General features: G+C 38.6%; 1 protein-coding gene across 1 annotated transcript in view; it reads left to right on the top strand.

Annotated features, from left to right (window-relative positions):
- The window catches only part of LOC108514087 (uncharacterized), a 205,469-nt gene that overhangs the window by 118,935 nt on the left and 69,820 nt on the right, over nucleotides 1–16,714 (top strand). Inside the window, exons 7-8 of the mRNA XM_017850119.1 lie at nucleotides 6,366–6,391; nucleotides 8,285–8,294. Of these exons, the coding sequence (XP_017705608.1) occupies nucleotides 6,366–6,391; nucleotides 8,285–8,294 (36 nt within the window). The remainder of the gene's footprint in view (nucleotides 1–6,365; nucleotides 6,392–8,284; nucleotides 8,295–16,714) is intronic.

The following is a 16,714-nucleotide window of genomic DNA, read 5'->3' as shown; positions in this document are numbered from 1 at the left end:
AAAAAAAAAAAAAAAAAAAAAAAAAAAAAAAAAAAAATTCTTGGCTGGCAGTTTTTCTCCTTAACAAGGCTGAAAATAGTCCCCCAACGTCTTCTGGCTTGTAAAGTTTCTTCTGAGAAGTTCAGAGTCTTGTGAGATCCTCTTTACAGATTATTTGACACTTATGTCTAGCTGCCTTTAAGATTTGCTCTTTTATTTTGACCTTGAATAGTCTGATGTCTATATGCCTTGGTGATGTTCATTTTGTATAGGGTCTTAAGGTGTTCTCTGAATTTCTTGTTTCTGGGTGTCTACATCTGTAGCACAATCAGGGAAATTTTTCTGAATTATTATCTCAAACATATTTTCCAAGTTACTTTCTTTTTCTTCTTTTCCTCAGGAATGCCTATAAGTCACATTTGGTTTCTCTGAATAATCTCATATTTCTTAAAAGCTTTGTTTTTCCTTCAACATTTTTTTCTTTATTTTGTCTGACTGGGTTAATTAGACTGTTCTTCAAGCTCTGAAATTCTTTCTTCTGGTTGGCATAATCTTTTATTAAAGCTTTCAACTGTGTTTTGAAATTCCTTCAGTAAGTTTTTCATTTCCAGAAATTGTGTTGTGTTTTGTTTTTAAAAAAATATATCTAGCTTGTCTTTCAATTCCTGGTTTATTTTGGTGTTTCTTGGTATTACTTTTTAACTTTCTCTAGGATTTTACTGAACTTCTTTGCAATTTGTATCTTGAATTTTTTACCTGTAATTTCAAAGTTTCCATTTTGGTTAGGATCCATTGCTAGAGAGCTAGAGTTGCACTTTGGGGATGTCACAACATTTTATTTCTTCATGGTGCTAGAGTTTGTGTGCTGGTTCTTTCTCTATATGTCAGTTCTTACTTTTGGATTTACTTTTATTCGGGTGGGATTTTTTTTTTTCTTCCCCTCTTAAGGCTATGACTGCTCCATATGTTGCATAGGGTCTTTTGGTTTTGCTTCTATGTGTTTTTAGCAGGCTAAGGCATGGTATGAATTCCTCAGTTATAGACATCCTTAGTAGAGTGGTTTTCTCAAGTGTGTGTGGTCAGGCTTACTGTCTCCTATAGCAATGGGGAGTTGGAGGTCTCAAGAGACTTATGTCATTCCCCAGCAGTGTGCACTTCTGTCAGCAGAAATTAAATTGGGTTGGGCAGTTCAACCGTCAGGCCAGGAGGTGGCACTTCCAGGTAAGAGCTGGCTGAGCACTGTACAGTGATGTCAGCAGAAGTTGTGATGAGTCATGCAGTTTGGTATCCACGCCATTAAGTGGGGCTTGTGGGTGAGACGCAGTTGCGGTGATGACTGGAATTTTTACTTGGCCTTTGTTGATGAGAGCAATACTAGGGTGTCCCTGGCAGTGGACCAGACATGGGGCTCTCAGGGGTCTCATTCTGCGCTCTGCTGCTAAGGGGCTGGAGGGGGCAAAGCTAGGCAGGGCTAGCTAGGTGGAGCTGGATTGTGCAAGCCCATTACCAGGCTCTCTGAGTGCTGCACGCTTACAGGGGTCTCGGGGAAGTCCTCAGGCCACTGGGACAACCCTCTAGGGAGTGATTGAGGCACTCCTCCTGGGCCTGTCAGGGAAAGAGGGGTGGCCATGGTTTTCAGCTCAGAAGGTAGGGGCCATAGGGCCTGTTCAGCTCTGCTCTGACACCTCTGTGCAGGTGGGTCTTTGCCACTGGCAACAGGCCTGACTTGTTAGGCTAGTTCCAAGGTATCTGCACCCAGATCACCGCACCATCCCAGGCATCCCAGACCTCAAGGCTTCCTGTGGCAGCAACTGCAGCTTTCAGGCCACATCCTTCCTAGTCCAGTTTTGTGAAGGGAGCACCACTGCACACTCTTCTCTGTGTTTTGACAGTGGGAGCTCCTCCCCACCTTGAGACAGTTCACGAATCTCTTCCCAATACCCAATAGGTGGTGTGATTGGGTCCTGGGGAACTGGGACTGTGCCAGTAGTTTTGTCCTTTGGTTCCTCAGGGTCAAACACTGGATGTGATTTGGAGAGTAAATTGCTCCCAGGCTGCCAACAAACCACCCAGGCAGTGTGATGGAGGTTATGCTATGGGGCCCCCATGCCTCTACTCCTCTGGGAATGGCCAGGCAAGCAGTCTTGTGAGGGACTGGCAGGCATAGGGGCATGCAGTTCAGATGCACCTAGGTCCCACTGCAATGGCAGCCAGGCCTGTCTTGGGTGCATGATTATCCCAGACCTCACTCTCTCCCAGCTGGACAGACAGCAGGAGCTGCAGTCACCCAGGGCAGGATGCAGAATCTTGGAGAGTAGGTGCCCAGAGTCACCTTTTACTGCAGTTGCCCAGCACACTGAAGCCTTCTGGGCTCTGCAGGCGTTCAAGTAATGCCTCTACATACTCTCCAGGTAGTTCCCCCTGCCAGTCTAAAGGTCTGCAGGTTGTAGGAACACTTGTAACTAGGATCTCAGTAGTCTGTGGCAGGAATGTGATATCCTGAGGTTCCTTCACTTGCTCCTTTATTGGGTCCAGTCTGGGCCTGGGATCTGGTCCTGATGCGAGGCAGCACCAAGCAGGCAGTGCTGCTTCCTCCTTTTTCAACCACAGTGTCTACTGTCTCCTCTTAATTACATTTCAGTGTTTTCTCTCAAAAGATCTGTTGAAAGTGTGAAGGAACTTCGTATTTTCCTCTCGGTGGAAGCAAATTCCAGCTATATCTACGCAGCCATCTTTAATCCTTCTTCAGTTTTAATTCTGATACTTATTATCAAATTGCTTGTAGCTGTTTTAAATTAAGGGATTGCTGGAACTTTTTGGAACTTAGAAAAAATTCTTAAAGTTTGCATTTCTCACCATGTCCTGAGACTATTTCTCTAGTCAATAACACTTTATTTTAGACAAACTTTCTTTTGGTTAGCCTCTTATCAAAAACTTTTGACAATTAGAACTTTTCTTTCTCCTTCTCCAGGCCAGACTCCAAACATCTAGGAATGAAAAATGCCCATAGGCGTAAGTGTCCTGAACATTCTTATGGATTTGGGTAAACATACTTCCTTTCATCTGGTGGGAATGCAACTATTTAAGTTTTTCCAAGGCTTTATTGCAATTTATTCTTTAGCTTGATGATTATCAGATTAATTCTTCAATCTAAGTTACTTTGTGAGTGCTGTTAACCATATAACAGAGGCTATATTTAAGGGGAGTTATTTCATAGGGTTTTACTCTTCAAAGGAAACAATCTAGTCTTGCCTATGATATAAAGTTTGGATTTTTATTTCAATCACGTATACACATTTTCAATCATTATAGTAGAGTTATTAATTATACCACACATGTGTATCCTTGGTATATATTGGATTGACAAGCATAAAAGTTGCTATTACCTGTGTACTTAAATGTGTGGTGTTTTCTTTTAAATGGAGAGAAAATTAAAGTATTTAAATGAAAAAATAAAAAAAAGTTTAATTGACAAGGGAGAGCATTTCTACATAGAAATTCAGAATCTCATCTATTGTTATACAATATTTTACTGAAATATGTTGTTTACATTGCTTGGTAGCATGGTTCATGTATGTTTTTAGTTTTAACAAGAAAATTGAAGAATTGACATTGAATTCGAAGAAATTTTAATATTACTGTTTTGATATTTACTGAGGCTTAATGAATTTGATAGGAGTTCCAATGAAGAGATAATTTTCCATATAGGGTTAGGTTATTTTTATTTCTAAATAAGTAATTGCAGTGTGGGGATGATTTCCTGTATGTTTGCACACAAACCATTGTTTTGGAATAGAGTTTGTTCAATTATCTAAAATATAATCAGAATATGAAACTCAGAACTCATTAATATAGGGGTTAGGTACGATGCTTTGGAGGTCAGCTCTCTAGGCCTGATGTCCCCTTGCTCTTGCCGTTTCCTTGGTTGTAAAATGGAGATAACAATAGTATCTACCTGAAAGGTTAATGTGAGTATTCTGTTGATTGGTACATATAAAGTCCTTAGATTAATGCCTGGCACATTAGAGGCAGTCAGTGAATATTTACTAGAATTATGCCCTTTATTTTTTTCCTTCTCCCCTATACTAGTCATTACCACAAACAAGAAGATCATGAGTATGAATATTAATATCCAAGTGAAATAGTCAATAGCAGATGAAATGAAAAATAGCAACCACCCAGTTTGTAGAACTTAATCTGTTCTTTGATGATTTTTGCTGCTTGTCCAAAAGAGAGTTAAGGAATCAAAAATAGGATTTATAGAAATTTATGGGAAATCTGGCAACATTTGGAGGAATTGTTTTGTTTCTTGTGAAGAAAGAAGCCTCTGGAGAAATCTTGTACTCTCCGTGCCATTTCTTCATATTGCTGTTGGAAAAGGTGATCCAGGCTAGAGAAATCTAGACAGGTAATTTTGAAAAACAATATTTAACTTCCTCAGTGATCACCAGGAATCTTTTGAATTTTGTTTGGATGTTACATGAATAAGTAGAACATTACTATCTTAATTTCTGGTTGATAAACAATGTTTACTGGTAATTTTTGCCAAATTGTTTCCTTTGTGTTCCCCAGTTACAGTCAGCCATCATTTATTTAGATTGATAAGTGAAAGTCCAGGCTGCAAAGTACTCCATAGTAAATTTTATATAACAGAAGAATTGCTTTTATATAAAAACGGAACTATGACTAAAGCTGCATGAAATAATTACTATGTAATAAAGTTTGTGATAAAATCTTCTTTAATGAAGAGATACATTTTGTTAGTTCACTAAAAATTGATGCTTCTCAAATACTTGAGAAGATTTGCAAATAATTGGCTTGGTAATGGAGTTCATTCTCTTTGTAAACCATGCTTGCTCTATCTGACCCTTTTTGGAAAATGATTGGTACAAAGGGAAATGTCATAACATTTAATAAGATTGTACCATCTAGCCCTTTCTATTTGTTTCCAAAGGGCCATATACATCCACTGATTTAACCTTTAATTGTTTTCACAAGGGGACTTATTATGACCTAGTCGTAGAAAATATATAGGGGTCAAGTAAGTGAAAAAAAATAAAACAAACAGAAAAAACCACCAAAAAACCTGTTACCCTGTGAATGTATTTTCCAGGAAGGCAATAAATGACTACATGAAAGACCAGTCACACTGAGTAAGAGCTGAATCACAGAGAGTCAACTCTAGCTTCTACCATATACTGTAATCTTGGGCAAATGCCTTAAGGTCTGTAAGCCTCAGTTTACTTATGTATGAAATAATTATGACACTAAAGCATATACATCATTGGGTTTTTGTGGGGATTAAATAATGTAACACAGACAAAGAAATAAATAATATAATGCATACAATTGTGCTTAGAGGTGTCTTACTGGGTGATTTCATTAATTTCCAACACGTAATTGTTGCTGGTGATAGCCAGCAACAATGACCTTTTCTTCTAGAACCATGTGTCTCACTCCTACTTACCACTTCATTTGAGTATCTCAAAAACACTTCAAATTTAACATGTCCAATTGGGATGCTTCAGTTTTACCTCTCAAAACCCTGTTCATTACTTCCTTTATCTTTCCCATCTCAGTAAATGTGTTAGTCCTTTTTTTGTGGATATGTGTAGAGCTTTCTATTCGACCTATTTCATCTTTTGCTGTGGGGTAGTAAACTGTCATCCTGTGAGTAACCTGTGTAGAGGCCCATGTGATAAGGAACCAAAGCCTCTGGCCAATAGCCACAAACTGAGGCCTTCCAACAAACACGTGACTCTGCCAGGAAACAGATTCTGCAGCCTCATTTGACCCCTGACCTGGCTTCCCACCCAGCTAATAGCTTGATTGCAGATTCATGAGAGACCCTGAGGCAGGAAAACACAGCTAAGTGGCTTTTGAATTTCTGACCTCCAGAAATTGTGTGAGATTTGTTGTTTTAACTAATTTTTGGAGAAATGTGTTATAAAGTGATAAATTACTAATGCAGATTTTGGCACCTGGAGGTGGAGTGCATTGAAGCTGCACAGTGGGTTTTGAGGAGAGTGTTAGGCTTCTAGTACTCGAAGAAGATGTGTCTGGAAACCTTATGGTCTTCAAGAAATGGGGTGAGGGCTTTCAAGAAAGTGAGGAAAATATCATTGGGAAATGGAGGAGAGGAAATTTTTTTTGTGGAGTGTCAGATTGTTTAGCAACACTGCTGTTTGTAGTTATGTGAAAAGTAGAAAATGTGCTTTATAACTTGGATGACCTAGCTAAAGAGATCCCTGACCACAGAATCTCAAGTACTGCCTGGTTTATTTTTGATGCTTATAGCAAAATGTGAGAGAAGAGAGAGAAACTGAAGAAAGGACTGATAAAATGAGTCATGACTTTATGGTTTTAAGAATTCTCAGCCTCCCAAGATAGCAAACAATGCTCAAAGGAAGAAGTGGCTTCTGAGCAAAGATCACATGCCAGGAAAATATGATTCATGGATGAAGCTGAAAGCACACCGTCAAATCTTTTAAGACCTCAGAAATATCAAAGGGAGTGCCTCAGAATTGTATTCATTGAGACTCAAGGCATTCTACAGAGATGAAGGGTTGCCTCACAGTTCCTCTCAATCAAGCAGTAGGATTTCTAGGGAGCTTAAGGGCCTTGCCCTTCATCCTGTTGGTGGGAGCCCTAAGACTTGTCTTCTTTTGAAAAGATTTATAAATTTGACTTTTGTCTAATATAGTAGACTCCAATAAGATTCATAGGAGACCCACAAAGTTTTTAAAAGAATTATACAAGCAGAAAAATCACCTATTTGGACTAAAAGGGACACAGAGAAAACAAGATGAAAAGAGGTCTTTGGACCTTTAAATTTTATGGCAGAAAGCAGGTTAAGAAAATGACTTAGCTTCCAAGATGTGCTACCTTTCATGAAAAAAGGAAGATTGAGATGACAGAACCAAGAGTACAGAAAGTAGAGGCAAGAGCTGTGGAGAATTATTCTCAGGACTTGAGTCTTCATTAAAGAACCTTGGACATTTCCTTGTCTGGATTTTGTAACTGCTATGAACCAGTGATCTTGGTCTCCTGCTATTCACACCTTTGTATCTCTCCCTCTTATGTTGAACCAGCATTGATCTGTGTGACCAAAGCACACAGCAGAAGTCATGGTGTGTCATTTTGACATTAGGTTATTGAAGACTGCTGTTTCCATGTTGAGTGCATGCTCTCTCTCTCTATACTTCCACCCCCATCATTCACCTTTACTGAAAATGTTGATATTTGCTTGTATGTAACCCTACAGGATTATTATTAATAGTATTATTGATAGTTTTATATTATATTTTGCATAGTGCAAGTTCATGCCTGTTATCCTGGCATATATAATTGTTTCTCCCCCTTTCCCCCAAATGCCGTGGATTGAATAATAAATTATATGAATAGAATTATTAACATCTCTAGCATCTTACACATCTAGCCATATGTTCATTTAGATGATCTAAAACCATACCATTGTGGGACATGTGTGTGAATGTGAGAAAGAGAGGAAAATAAAAATAGGAAAAGACAGAGAAAGCTGTCCTGGGATTGAAGTATTTATCCTATTTTTTTAATGCTGTTTACTATTCCCTTTGCCTTTCTGGCTGGAAAGTAACTAGGTAAGTAAGAAAAATCAGACACTATAATAAGGTGATTGTTAAAAGTATAATTCTCATGTTCTTATTTGTCTCTGGGAAGCTTAATCTTGAGGGTCAGCATAGCTGGTATCAGCAAATCCAACTTTTATATAGATGTTTCAAGTGTGTTTTGAATCCATTTAATTTTATATCTATTTTATTTCATGCAGGATTTGAAATTCGAAGGGGAAGGACTCAATGAATACATTCCTATGTCACTTTTAAAGACTGGCATAACATTTGAGAAGTATGTCCCTTAATGTTAGATTTAATGCATTTTATTTATTTTGCACACATGTTTTGCTACTGATTAAGTATGGGCCAATTATAGATGATAGAGACCTCCTAGCTCACCTCATCCGAAGGGTCAGGTTTTTGGGAAGCATGACCCCATTTCATCCTGGGATACATCTGGGGCCAGTCATCCATGTGTTATTTGAGAATGGGGCATTATAGGAATGGTAATATAGCTGGGAGTCATATCTTATTTATCTCCTAGAAAATATCAAAATCCTTGTTTCAGTGCGGGAACTTTTCAGGTTTGGATATGGCAACCGCCCCTCCTCCATTCATGTATAGAAGATGCAGAAGCAGCAGGTTGCAGGGTGAGGGACAGTTCTCAAGTTGGACGGTCTCACTTTGAATCTCAGCTTCTACCCTTATGATAGTCAAAAGAAGGTAGTCAGCATCCCTCAGCATCCATTTCTCATCAGTTAATCGGAAATAAGAATACCGTATTGGATTATTTTAAAGATTAAATAAGATAAGAAATACAATGTATTTGAGAGAGTGCTTTGAACATGCAGGATTTAATAAATACTAGTTAGTATTGTATACCAGTGGGCCTCAGCAGGGATCAGTGTTGCCCCCAGGGAACATTTGGTGATGTCTGGAGTCATTTTTGATTGTTAGGACTTGGACTAGAGAGATGTTAGTGGGATCTAGTCAGTAGAGACCAGGAATCCTGCTGAGCATTCTACAGTGTGCCAGATAGTCCTGCAACAAAGAATTATCTGATTCACAATGTCCATAGTGCCAGGTTGGAAGTACATTAGTGCTGCTTACTCATAGACATTTTCTTGAACTTCTAAACCTAGCAGCAGTGCAAATAAGATATCACCTGGAGTTGGACCTGTCTCCCTGTGAGGACTATCTAATGTCTGAGAAAACGGGCTGTGCAGACAGGATCACTAAGGCATCACTTCAATGATTAGGTAGCTCAAGACAGAGATGAGTGAGATGGAGAACAGCATATCTCCTATGCCGAGCATTTCCAATGATAGGACTTGATACTAAGATACCTACAAGACTTTATATGTGACAGAGTTCATTAGAGGCTAACGTTCAATAGTGAAAATAGGAACTAACCTAAATATCCAACGATAAGGGATCATTTAAATAAATTATGGTAGACACCTAGAATACTAGATAATACCTAAAAATTATATGTTAGCAAAAAAAATAATACTTTCATGGCAAATGCCCGTAACATACAAAGCAAAAAAATACAAGTTAAAAGATAGTATTATTTCTAGCATCAGTCTCGTTATGTAAAGAAAAAAATTTTTAAAAATGTGCCTTGCTACTCAGCTGTAAAGAACTCAGTATTTTTCCAGTGGTTATTTCTGGACTGTAGGTTAATGGGTGATTTTGTGTGTGTGTGGGTGGTGGTGGTGTTTTCAGTATAATTAAAAGATTTTTAAATAATGCACAAACACATACACAGTTATAAAATTAAGATGTGCTCTAGAAGAGAGAAAACAAGAATAATAACATGCCTTAGGACCTAATGCAAAAGTGAACTGATGCCTAGATCTGGTTCCTGACCTAGAATATGGCTGCTCCAAGGGGACATACATCCCTAGACTTGTCTCTGGGTACCTGGTATCAGGTTACAGCTGTGACTTAACCTTTCAAAGTGCATTGTGCTCCTTTTCACTTTAAGGAAGGTATTTTTAGAAAATCTTGAATTACAAAGAACTGAGATTCTAACCAGGGACTGTGTTTTTCCTTTATATCTTTAGGATTATAATCATGAATTTAGTGTCTAATTATTTAGATTAAGTGTTTAGAACATTTCCAAGTGCTTTGCAATTCTTGCTAAGGGAACAAAGAAAGAAATTGAGGAAATCATCTCACTGTGGTTACCATAAAATGTTTGATGTCTACTAACAAAATCTGTTTACCTTCATAACTATATAATAGGGCCATTAAAGACAATAGATACAGTAGTTTAAAAGTAATAAAATTTACAACAAAGTGTATTTAATTTGAAATTGAATTGCCAGCAAATGGGTGTCCTAATGAACCCTTGTGTCAGTGTAGCTCTAACCAAATTAAGGGAAATCATTTGTATCACAGGCAACTAAATCAGCAATGAGACCCAAAAAGGCTATTCCTCTGCTGAGGGTACAGTCATTGTCACAGATGGCCCTGTTGATGGAATGAAGCTTAAGTCAGGAGATGTGAGATGCGGATCCTTCTTAATTCAAATGAATTCGGGAAGGCAGAAGAACCCTCTCAGGATGGGAGAAGCTGACAACAACAACAGAAAGGAGTCAACAATAAATAAGAACCTCAAGATACAGTCAGTAAATGTTAATAGGAGGAAAAAAGCCTAGGGAACATTTCGAGAGTCGAAATAGATCTTGATCTCTAACCACTGCATTAAGAAAAGAAAAACTTTATATCAGCTAATCATGTATATAATGGAATTTTTTTTATCAAAGTTTCGCTAACAGTCTGTTGCATGTAGAGAGTATAGGAAATGAAGTGGCAAAAAGTCTTATCAAATATTGGATCTTCTGATGATTTCTGAAGCAAGTGACATCTTGGGAGATCAGCGGCCGATGCAGGGAGTCTTATATTTTATAGAGCCACTTCTCTTAAAAGCCACTCACCTCCTGTAGGGCCGCACCTCAGAAGCCACTCGCCTCCTCGACTTGAATCAACTGCAGCACCTGTGATGTGGTGTTTACCTGCTTTCTAGTTAATCTGACAAAATGTTTAAGAAAAACATCAAACTGTGTTGTGAGTCTGAAGGCAAACTTTTTTGTTACACTCCATTGTCATTTCTCTTTCTTTTATCTGCCTTCTTTCTTTTAACTGCTGCAGATTTCCAAGTCAACCATTCATTGCAGACCTAAATATTGGTAAAAAGGACAGTGCAGCCCAGCTTGGTACCCTCACAGAAATAACTAATGACTCAAAGGCAGCAGCAGGACCCCGCTGGAAGGTGAGGCTCTTGCCACTGACTTTTTTTCTGATGCAAAATGTTAAATGATGAGATCAATTGTATTGACCCAGCTGCCTGCTGTGCTTTTTCTCCTGTAGGACTCTTTAGAGAAACTTTAGCAGGTCTTAATAAATATATATATATGTATTAGAGAATTCTATGCTGAAATAGAATGGCCAAAAACTCTCGACAAAGCTACTAAAATTCCTCAAAACAGGTTGTCAGTAAGGCCAGGCTCTGTCCCACTAGACAATGAGGCAGGCCTGCCACCATGCAAATGAGACGAGGCTTCGAGATTTGATGAATCTTCTATCTCCTTTCCCTACTTGGCTGACACTCGCTTTGAGGAAGGTTGTAAATGCAAGAGAGATTGTGGTATAATTCCTCAGACTGGCATTTCTGCCCCCTAGTCACCATTCGATTATCTTCCAAATTGCTGTGTTTCAGAGAGATAAAGATTTTTTATGGCTTGCTGACTTGAAACAACCACAAGAACTAGCGAAGAGATGGCTAAGCGGCCATGCATAGTAATTCCACTGGTAAATGACAAAATCTTTGTTTGTATGACATTTCCAAAATTATTACAGAAGATGAATCTGAAATACAAAATGTCACATTTGGCATGCAAAACTATCACAATATATTTCAGTATAAAATTCATAGAGGCGTTTAATTTAGAATGTGTTTAATAACTCACTCTGCCTGCATCAGTAATCCTGCCTTGAGGTTTAAAAAGATTGTCTTATTTATTCACATGGTGTTAATTTTAAAATATTTTGGAAACCAAAATATTAAGGTTAAGTCTTTATTGTTAATTAAGATTTTCTAATTAAGCCAAAAATAATTGTTATTCAGATTAGTTTCTAAGTATAATTTGTGTGAAAAAAAAACAAAGAAAGCTGAACAAGTTTCACTGTTTATTTAACTGTAATTTAATTCCAGAAGCATACTATCTATATGGAAATACATATTATCTCTCACAAACTAAAGTCTAGGCAGGATTTTAAAGTGCTTACTGTTGGCTGCAGATTAACTGGTGGTGCTACTAACTTGGGTTGCCAAGAGGGTAGTAACTTACTTCCAAAAAGGACATTAGTTTTGCTTAAGGTACGAAATAACAGGATCCTTTGAAGTCAAATAATCCCGAAAAATATTAGGGACTTGGAAGTACAGAAAACATGACTTCACTACATTTGCGTTATTATTAATAATAATCATAGTTTAGTTTTTGTTTATTCTGAAAATATAGTCCACTAAAAATCTTATCAGTGTGTACAAACTTTTCAGCACTTATTAAAATGAAAATGGCCTGCTTCTCTCGGCTGTAGGTGAAAAATGACATTCAAATGCCCTGTAAAATATTCTTGAGTCATGCCTCTCAGTCACACACAATTCATGCTAAATTTCAGGAAAGAGCATGTACAGATACTATCCCACCACTCCTTCCCCCCTGCCATTTTTGACTCTCCTTTGAAGCCTGTGAGGCAAGCTGACATCATGTTGAGACTCTGGAAGTGTCACACCAGGTGAGGTGTTAGTCTGACCTGTTTTGCACTCTGCTTATCAACCTGGCATTATGGTCAGTGGTTCGTGTTAAAGTCAGGACTGTCACCTTTCAAACTCAAAATTTGAAGCTTACTGCCCATGTTCACCCACCCTAGATATCTTAGAAGGCATGTTGTGTGGTTTTTAGAAGTGTTGGTTTCCTGTTAATTCTATCTTACTATAATAAATGAATGGTTTCTGATGTCACAGATCATTAACATACCATGCTGAAAAAATGACTAAACTTTCCCTCCCATTAATGGCAGGTTTGCCTTTTGACCCCCTAATTATATATCTTGTGTCCTCATCTGTTATCATGGCTAATACCCGACAATTACAGGTTGGATAAAAATAATTGTCTACCTTTTTCCCCTGAGAAGCCCATTGTTGCTAATTGTGTGGTTTCACCCAGTTCCTGCGTAATTCAAGAACCCCACGTTTTGTGGAGAATGAGCAGTCTCAGCCATCTCAGCCTCTGCAAATCCAGATCAGATGCCTGAGGGGCCTTAAAGACAAGGCTCCTCCAGGCTCTTATGTCCTCAAAGTGTCCCTGCTTGGTCGACTGGGAGGTTGTGTCTTGCAGTGGCGGCAAACGGAGCAACTGAAGACCAGAACACGCTCCGTCAGGCACAACGGAAACTTTTATGACGTGGGGCTGTATTTCCACGAAAACCTTTATGTGGTAAGTAGCCTGTCTACATCTCTTCTTTTTACTCAGTTTCTCCACTCTTCCTATCTATCTCCACCTTCTATCTTTGTTCATGTCACTTTAGATAAAACACTTCGTGTAATAAACATAAAGGATTTAATGCATGCCTACATTCATTCATTCATTCAGCAAATTCCCAGTAATCACCCATTATGTGCCAATCATTGTATGGGCCATAGGTAGACACCCTAAATCCTGTGTAAAATGGACAGCCCATTTTTATATATCAAGAACATAGTTTACGGCTTCTTGGTATAATTTTCCCCCTTTTCAGATTGTGCAAGCTGAGAGATCACTGATGTGTATGTTGTAAGTAATGCATGTGCATGAGTGGAGGAAGTGAGGGTCACTGATTTGAGGTGAAAACCAGATTGTAGGTCAGAAGATCGTTGGTGGAACTGTTCAGGAAGTATATGATGGATATAGGGGAGTGTGTTAACCATGCAAAGGAATTGTAGAGGAGACGGTACTAGGAAAGGAAACGATGGGTACGATTAGAAAGCGATCCTGGATTCAGGGATTAAAACAGGGGTGGTGGGAAGTGTTAGGGGTGGGTCAGAGAGCATCAAGTTACCTGGAGAAACAGGGAGGGGATTCTCTGGGATGTCAGACTGGACAGATTGTGCCTCCCAGGGAACCCCAGCCGAAGAGAAAATGAAGAAGAGGGGCTCATCTCATGCAGATGGCTTGGATACTAGGCAGGGCACAGACTGTTCATAAATTTAGAATTGCCTTTTACACTATTAACATCAATTTCTTTAAAAAAAAATGAGAATCAAGTGTATTTAAGAAGAAAATAATTTTCTTTAAAATAGGAGTGTACTTTCTTTCCTCATTTTCCCTTAGGTCTTGTGTTAAAAGATGTTCTTTTCATTAATTTTATTTTGTGGTATTTCACTAAGGGTGATAATAGGCTCTTCACATGAACATATTTTTCAGACAATGTATTGTGTTTATTCTGGCTACTGAATGACCACATAAAAAAGTTTAAGTGAAAAATGAGGCTGTAAAAATGAACAATTTTGTAAAGATCTATAAACAACAAACCTATGCTGCCATTATTTACCTCCAATGTGTGAGAAAGAAACAGATTTCAACTCTCATTTCTCACCACCTTGGCTTTTTAGATATCTAAGACCCTTGAGGACAGTGGCTACTACTTTTTCCTTTTTTTTTTAAACTAAGCAGCAGCTTCCTAGTGAATTGTAGGAAATGGAAGAAGTATATAATGTCCATAGAAGCAACTCCGTTGAATAAATAAGTGTGAAGTCCCAGATCACCACTTTGTTGTTTAGAAGTTGATAGGGGTTAGAAACAGCAATCAAAACTAACAAACAAAAGGCCAGATGCTGTGTAGACATTTAATGAATGTTGCAGCTCTGGGGGAGGAAAAGATCTCTTTCCAGACCCACCACGGGAGGCATGGCTCAGGTCCCTGTAACAAAAGACAGACTAACAAGAGAAAAGCATACACATTTTTGTAACATAAGTTTTAGGTGACATGGGAGCCTTTATAAACGAAGATCCAAAGAGTAGATAAGCTTGTGTATTTTTATACTTAGGTTTGATGAAGAGCGGACACGGTGAAATACGATTCGAGGACAAAAAAGTATGATAGAATGGTAATAAACTGGGGGAACTTAGCAAGGGCTGTTTGTTCAGATCCTTCTTGGACTGCCTGTGTTCAGTTTCTTTCTGCTGGGTGTGGGAAGGGTACTGCTCACATGAGAATCTTATGAGCTACTTCCGGGGAGAAGTGTGAGGAGAGTGAACTTTCTAGGTTTTATGGCTTGCCTCAAGGAAGAGCAGTGAGGAGAAGGTGAGAGTGGCTTTCCTGCTTAATATTTTGGGCTAGCAGATCTTGAATCTTATCACAGTTTAACCCTAATCCATATCCACTTCAACCTTCAGACAGTTTGGAGAACTGATAGGGACACCAGCCCTCTCTTTGAAATGGGCATTAAAACTCTTCCTGGGAAAGAATTCTTCTTAAATGAAAAGAGATCTCTGATAGGATTCACCCAGAAACCAGGCAAGCCTCAGCTGGCTTATCTGCGAAATGGGTATAACAATGCTTGCCTACTAGAGGCATGTGAAAAATGACTGAGCTGACACTTGCAGAAATTCACAGTGTCAATACACAGTAAGAATTCAGAAGCTTCTTGAATTATTGTTGTTATAATTATGATGTCTCTTTGTTAGTGATGCCTAAAATTCTTACCTGTTGGAATTTTTCTTAAATTAATATGATAAATGTGTATATTCCAAATAACCTTTTTTCTTTTATTTAAGGTTCAGGGGTACGTGGGGAGGTTTGTTATACAGGTAAATGTATATCATGGGAGTTTGATATACAGATTATTTTATGACCCATATACTAAGCATACTAAGGTATTTTTTTCCTTGTCTTCTCCCTCCTCCCACCCTCCACCCTCAAGAAAGCCCCAGTGTCTGTAGTTCCCCTCTTTGTCAACATGTGTTCTTGTTTTTTAACTTTCACTTATAAATGAGAGCATGTGGTATTTGGTTTTCTGTTTCTGCCGTTAGTTTACGTAGGATAATGGCCTCTATCTCCATCTATGTTGCTGCAAAGGACATGGTCTCATTCTTTTTTATGGCTGCATAGTATTTCATGGTGTATGTACCACATTTTCTTTTTTTAAATTTTACTTTATGTTCTAGGGTACATGTGCTCAATGTGCAGGTTTTTTACATATGCATACATGTGTCATGTTGGTGTGCTGCACCCATTAACTGGTCATTTACATTAGGTATATCTCCTAATGCTATCCGTCCCCCCTCCCCCCACCCCACAACAGGCCCCGGTGTGTGATGGTCCCCTTCCTGTGTCCGAGTGTTCTCATTGTTCAATTCCCACCTATGAGTGAGAACATGTGTGCACCACATTTTCTTTATCCAGTCTGCTATTGATGGGTATTTAGGTTGATTCCAAGTCTTTGCTTTTGTGAACAGTGGTGCAGTAAATATACACATGCATGTGTGTTTATGGTAGAATGACTTATATTCCTTTGGGTATATGCCCAGTAATGGGACTGCCGGGTTGAATGGTAATTCTGATTTCAATTCTTTGAGGAATTACCACACTGCTTTCCACAGAGGCTGAACAAATTTACATTCCCACTAACAATGTATAAGCATTTACGTTCCCTGTAACCTTGCCAGCATCAGATAACCTTCAAATTAAACTTTTGTTGAGAACAACATAGATTATTAATTGTTTTCTTCAACAAGGAATCCTAAAGACCTTGTTAAGAATACTGGAGTGTAGGTGAGGGGTGTTAGTCTCAGTTGTGAAGTGAGTTTTCCCCTGGGGAGCCCACTTACTGTCAGAATCAGAATCTGAGGACAGGTACCACAAAGGCATCAGTACTGGTCAGCCCCTGAACTGAGGACTTGGTCCTCACCGTTGGCCTCAAAGAAATTTCAGGAATGAGGTGGCAGCTAAGAATTTTCATTAACAAATTTCTAGAAAGAGTCCAATCAGCCTAATGGGCAGTTACATTATTTTGGTGCATTTTAATCAAGTACCTGACATTTTAAAGTATGGAGCTGGGCTACAAGAAATGTCATTCAAAGAGCTTGCTTTTG

The sequence above is a fragment of the Rhinopithecus bieti genome, unplaced genomic scaffold (assembly GCF_001698545.2).
Source record: "Rhinopithecus bieti isolate Rb0 unplaced genomic scaffold, ASM169854v2 scaffold_33413, whole genome shotgun sequence".
NCBI lineage: Eukaryota > Metazoa > Chordata > Mammalia > Primates > Cercopithecidae > Rhinopithecus > Rhinopithecus bieti.
The sequence above is the reverse complement of the archived record's forward strand: the minus strand, read 5'-3'. Positions and strand labels throughout refer to the sequence as shown.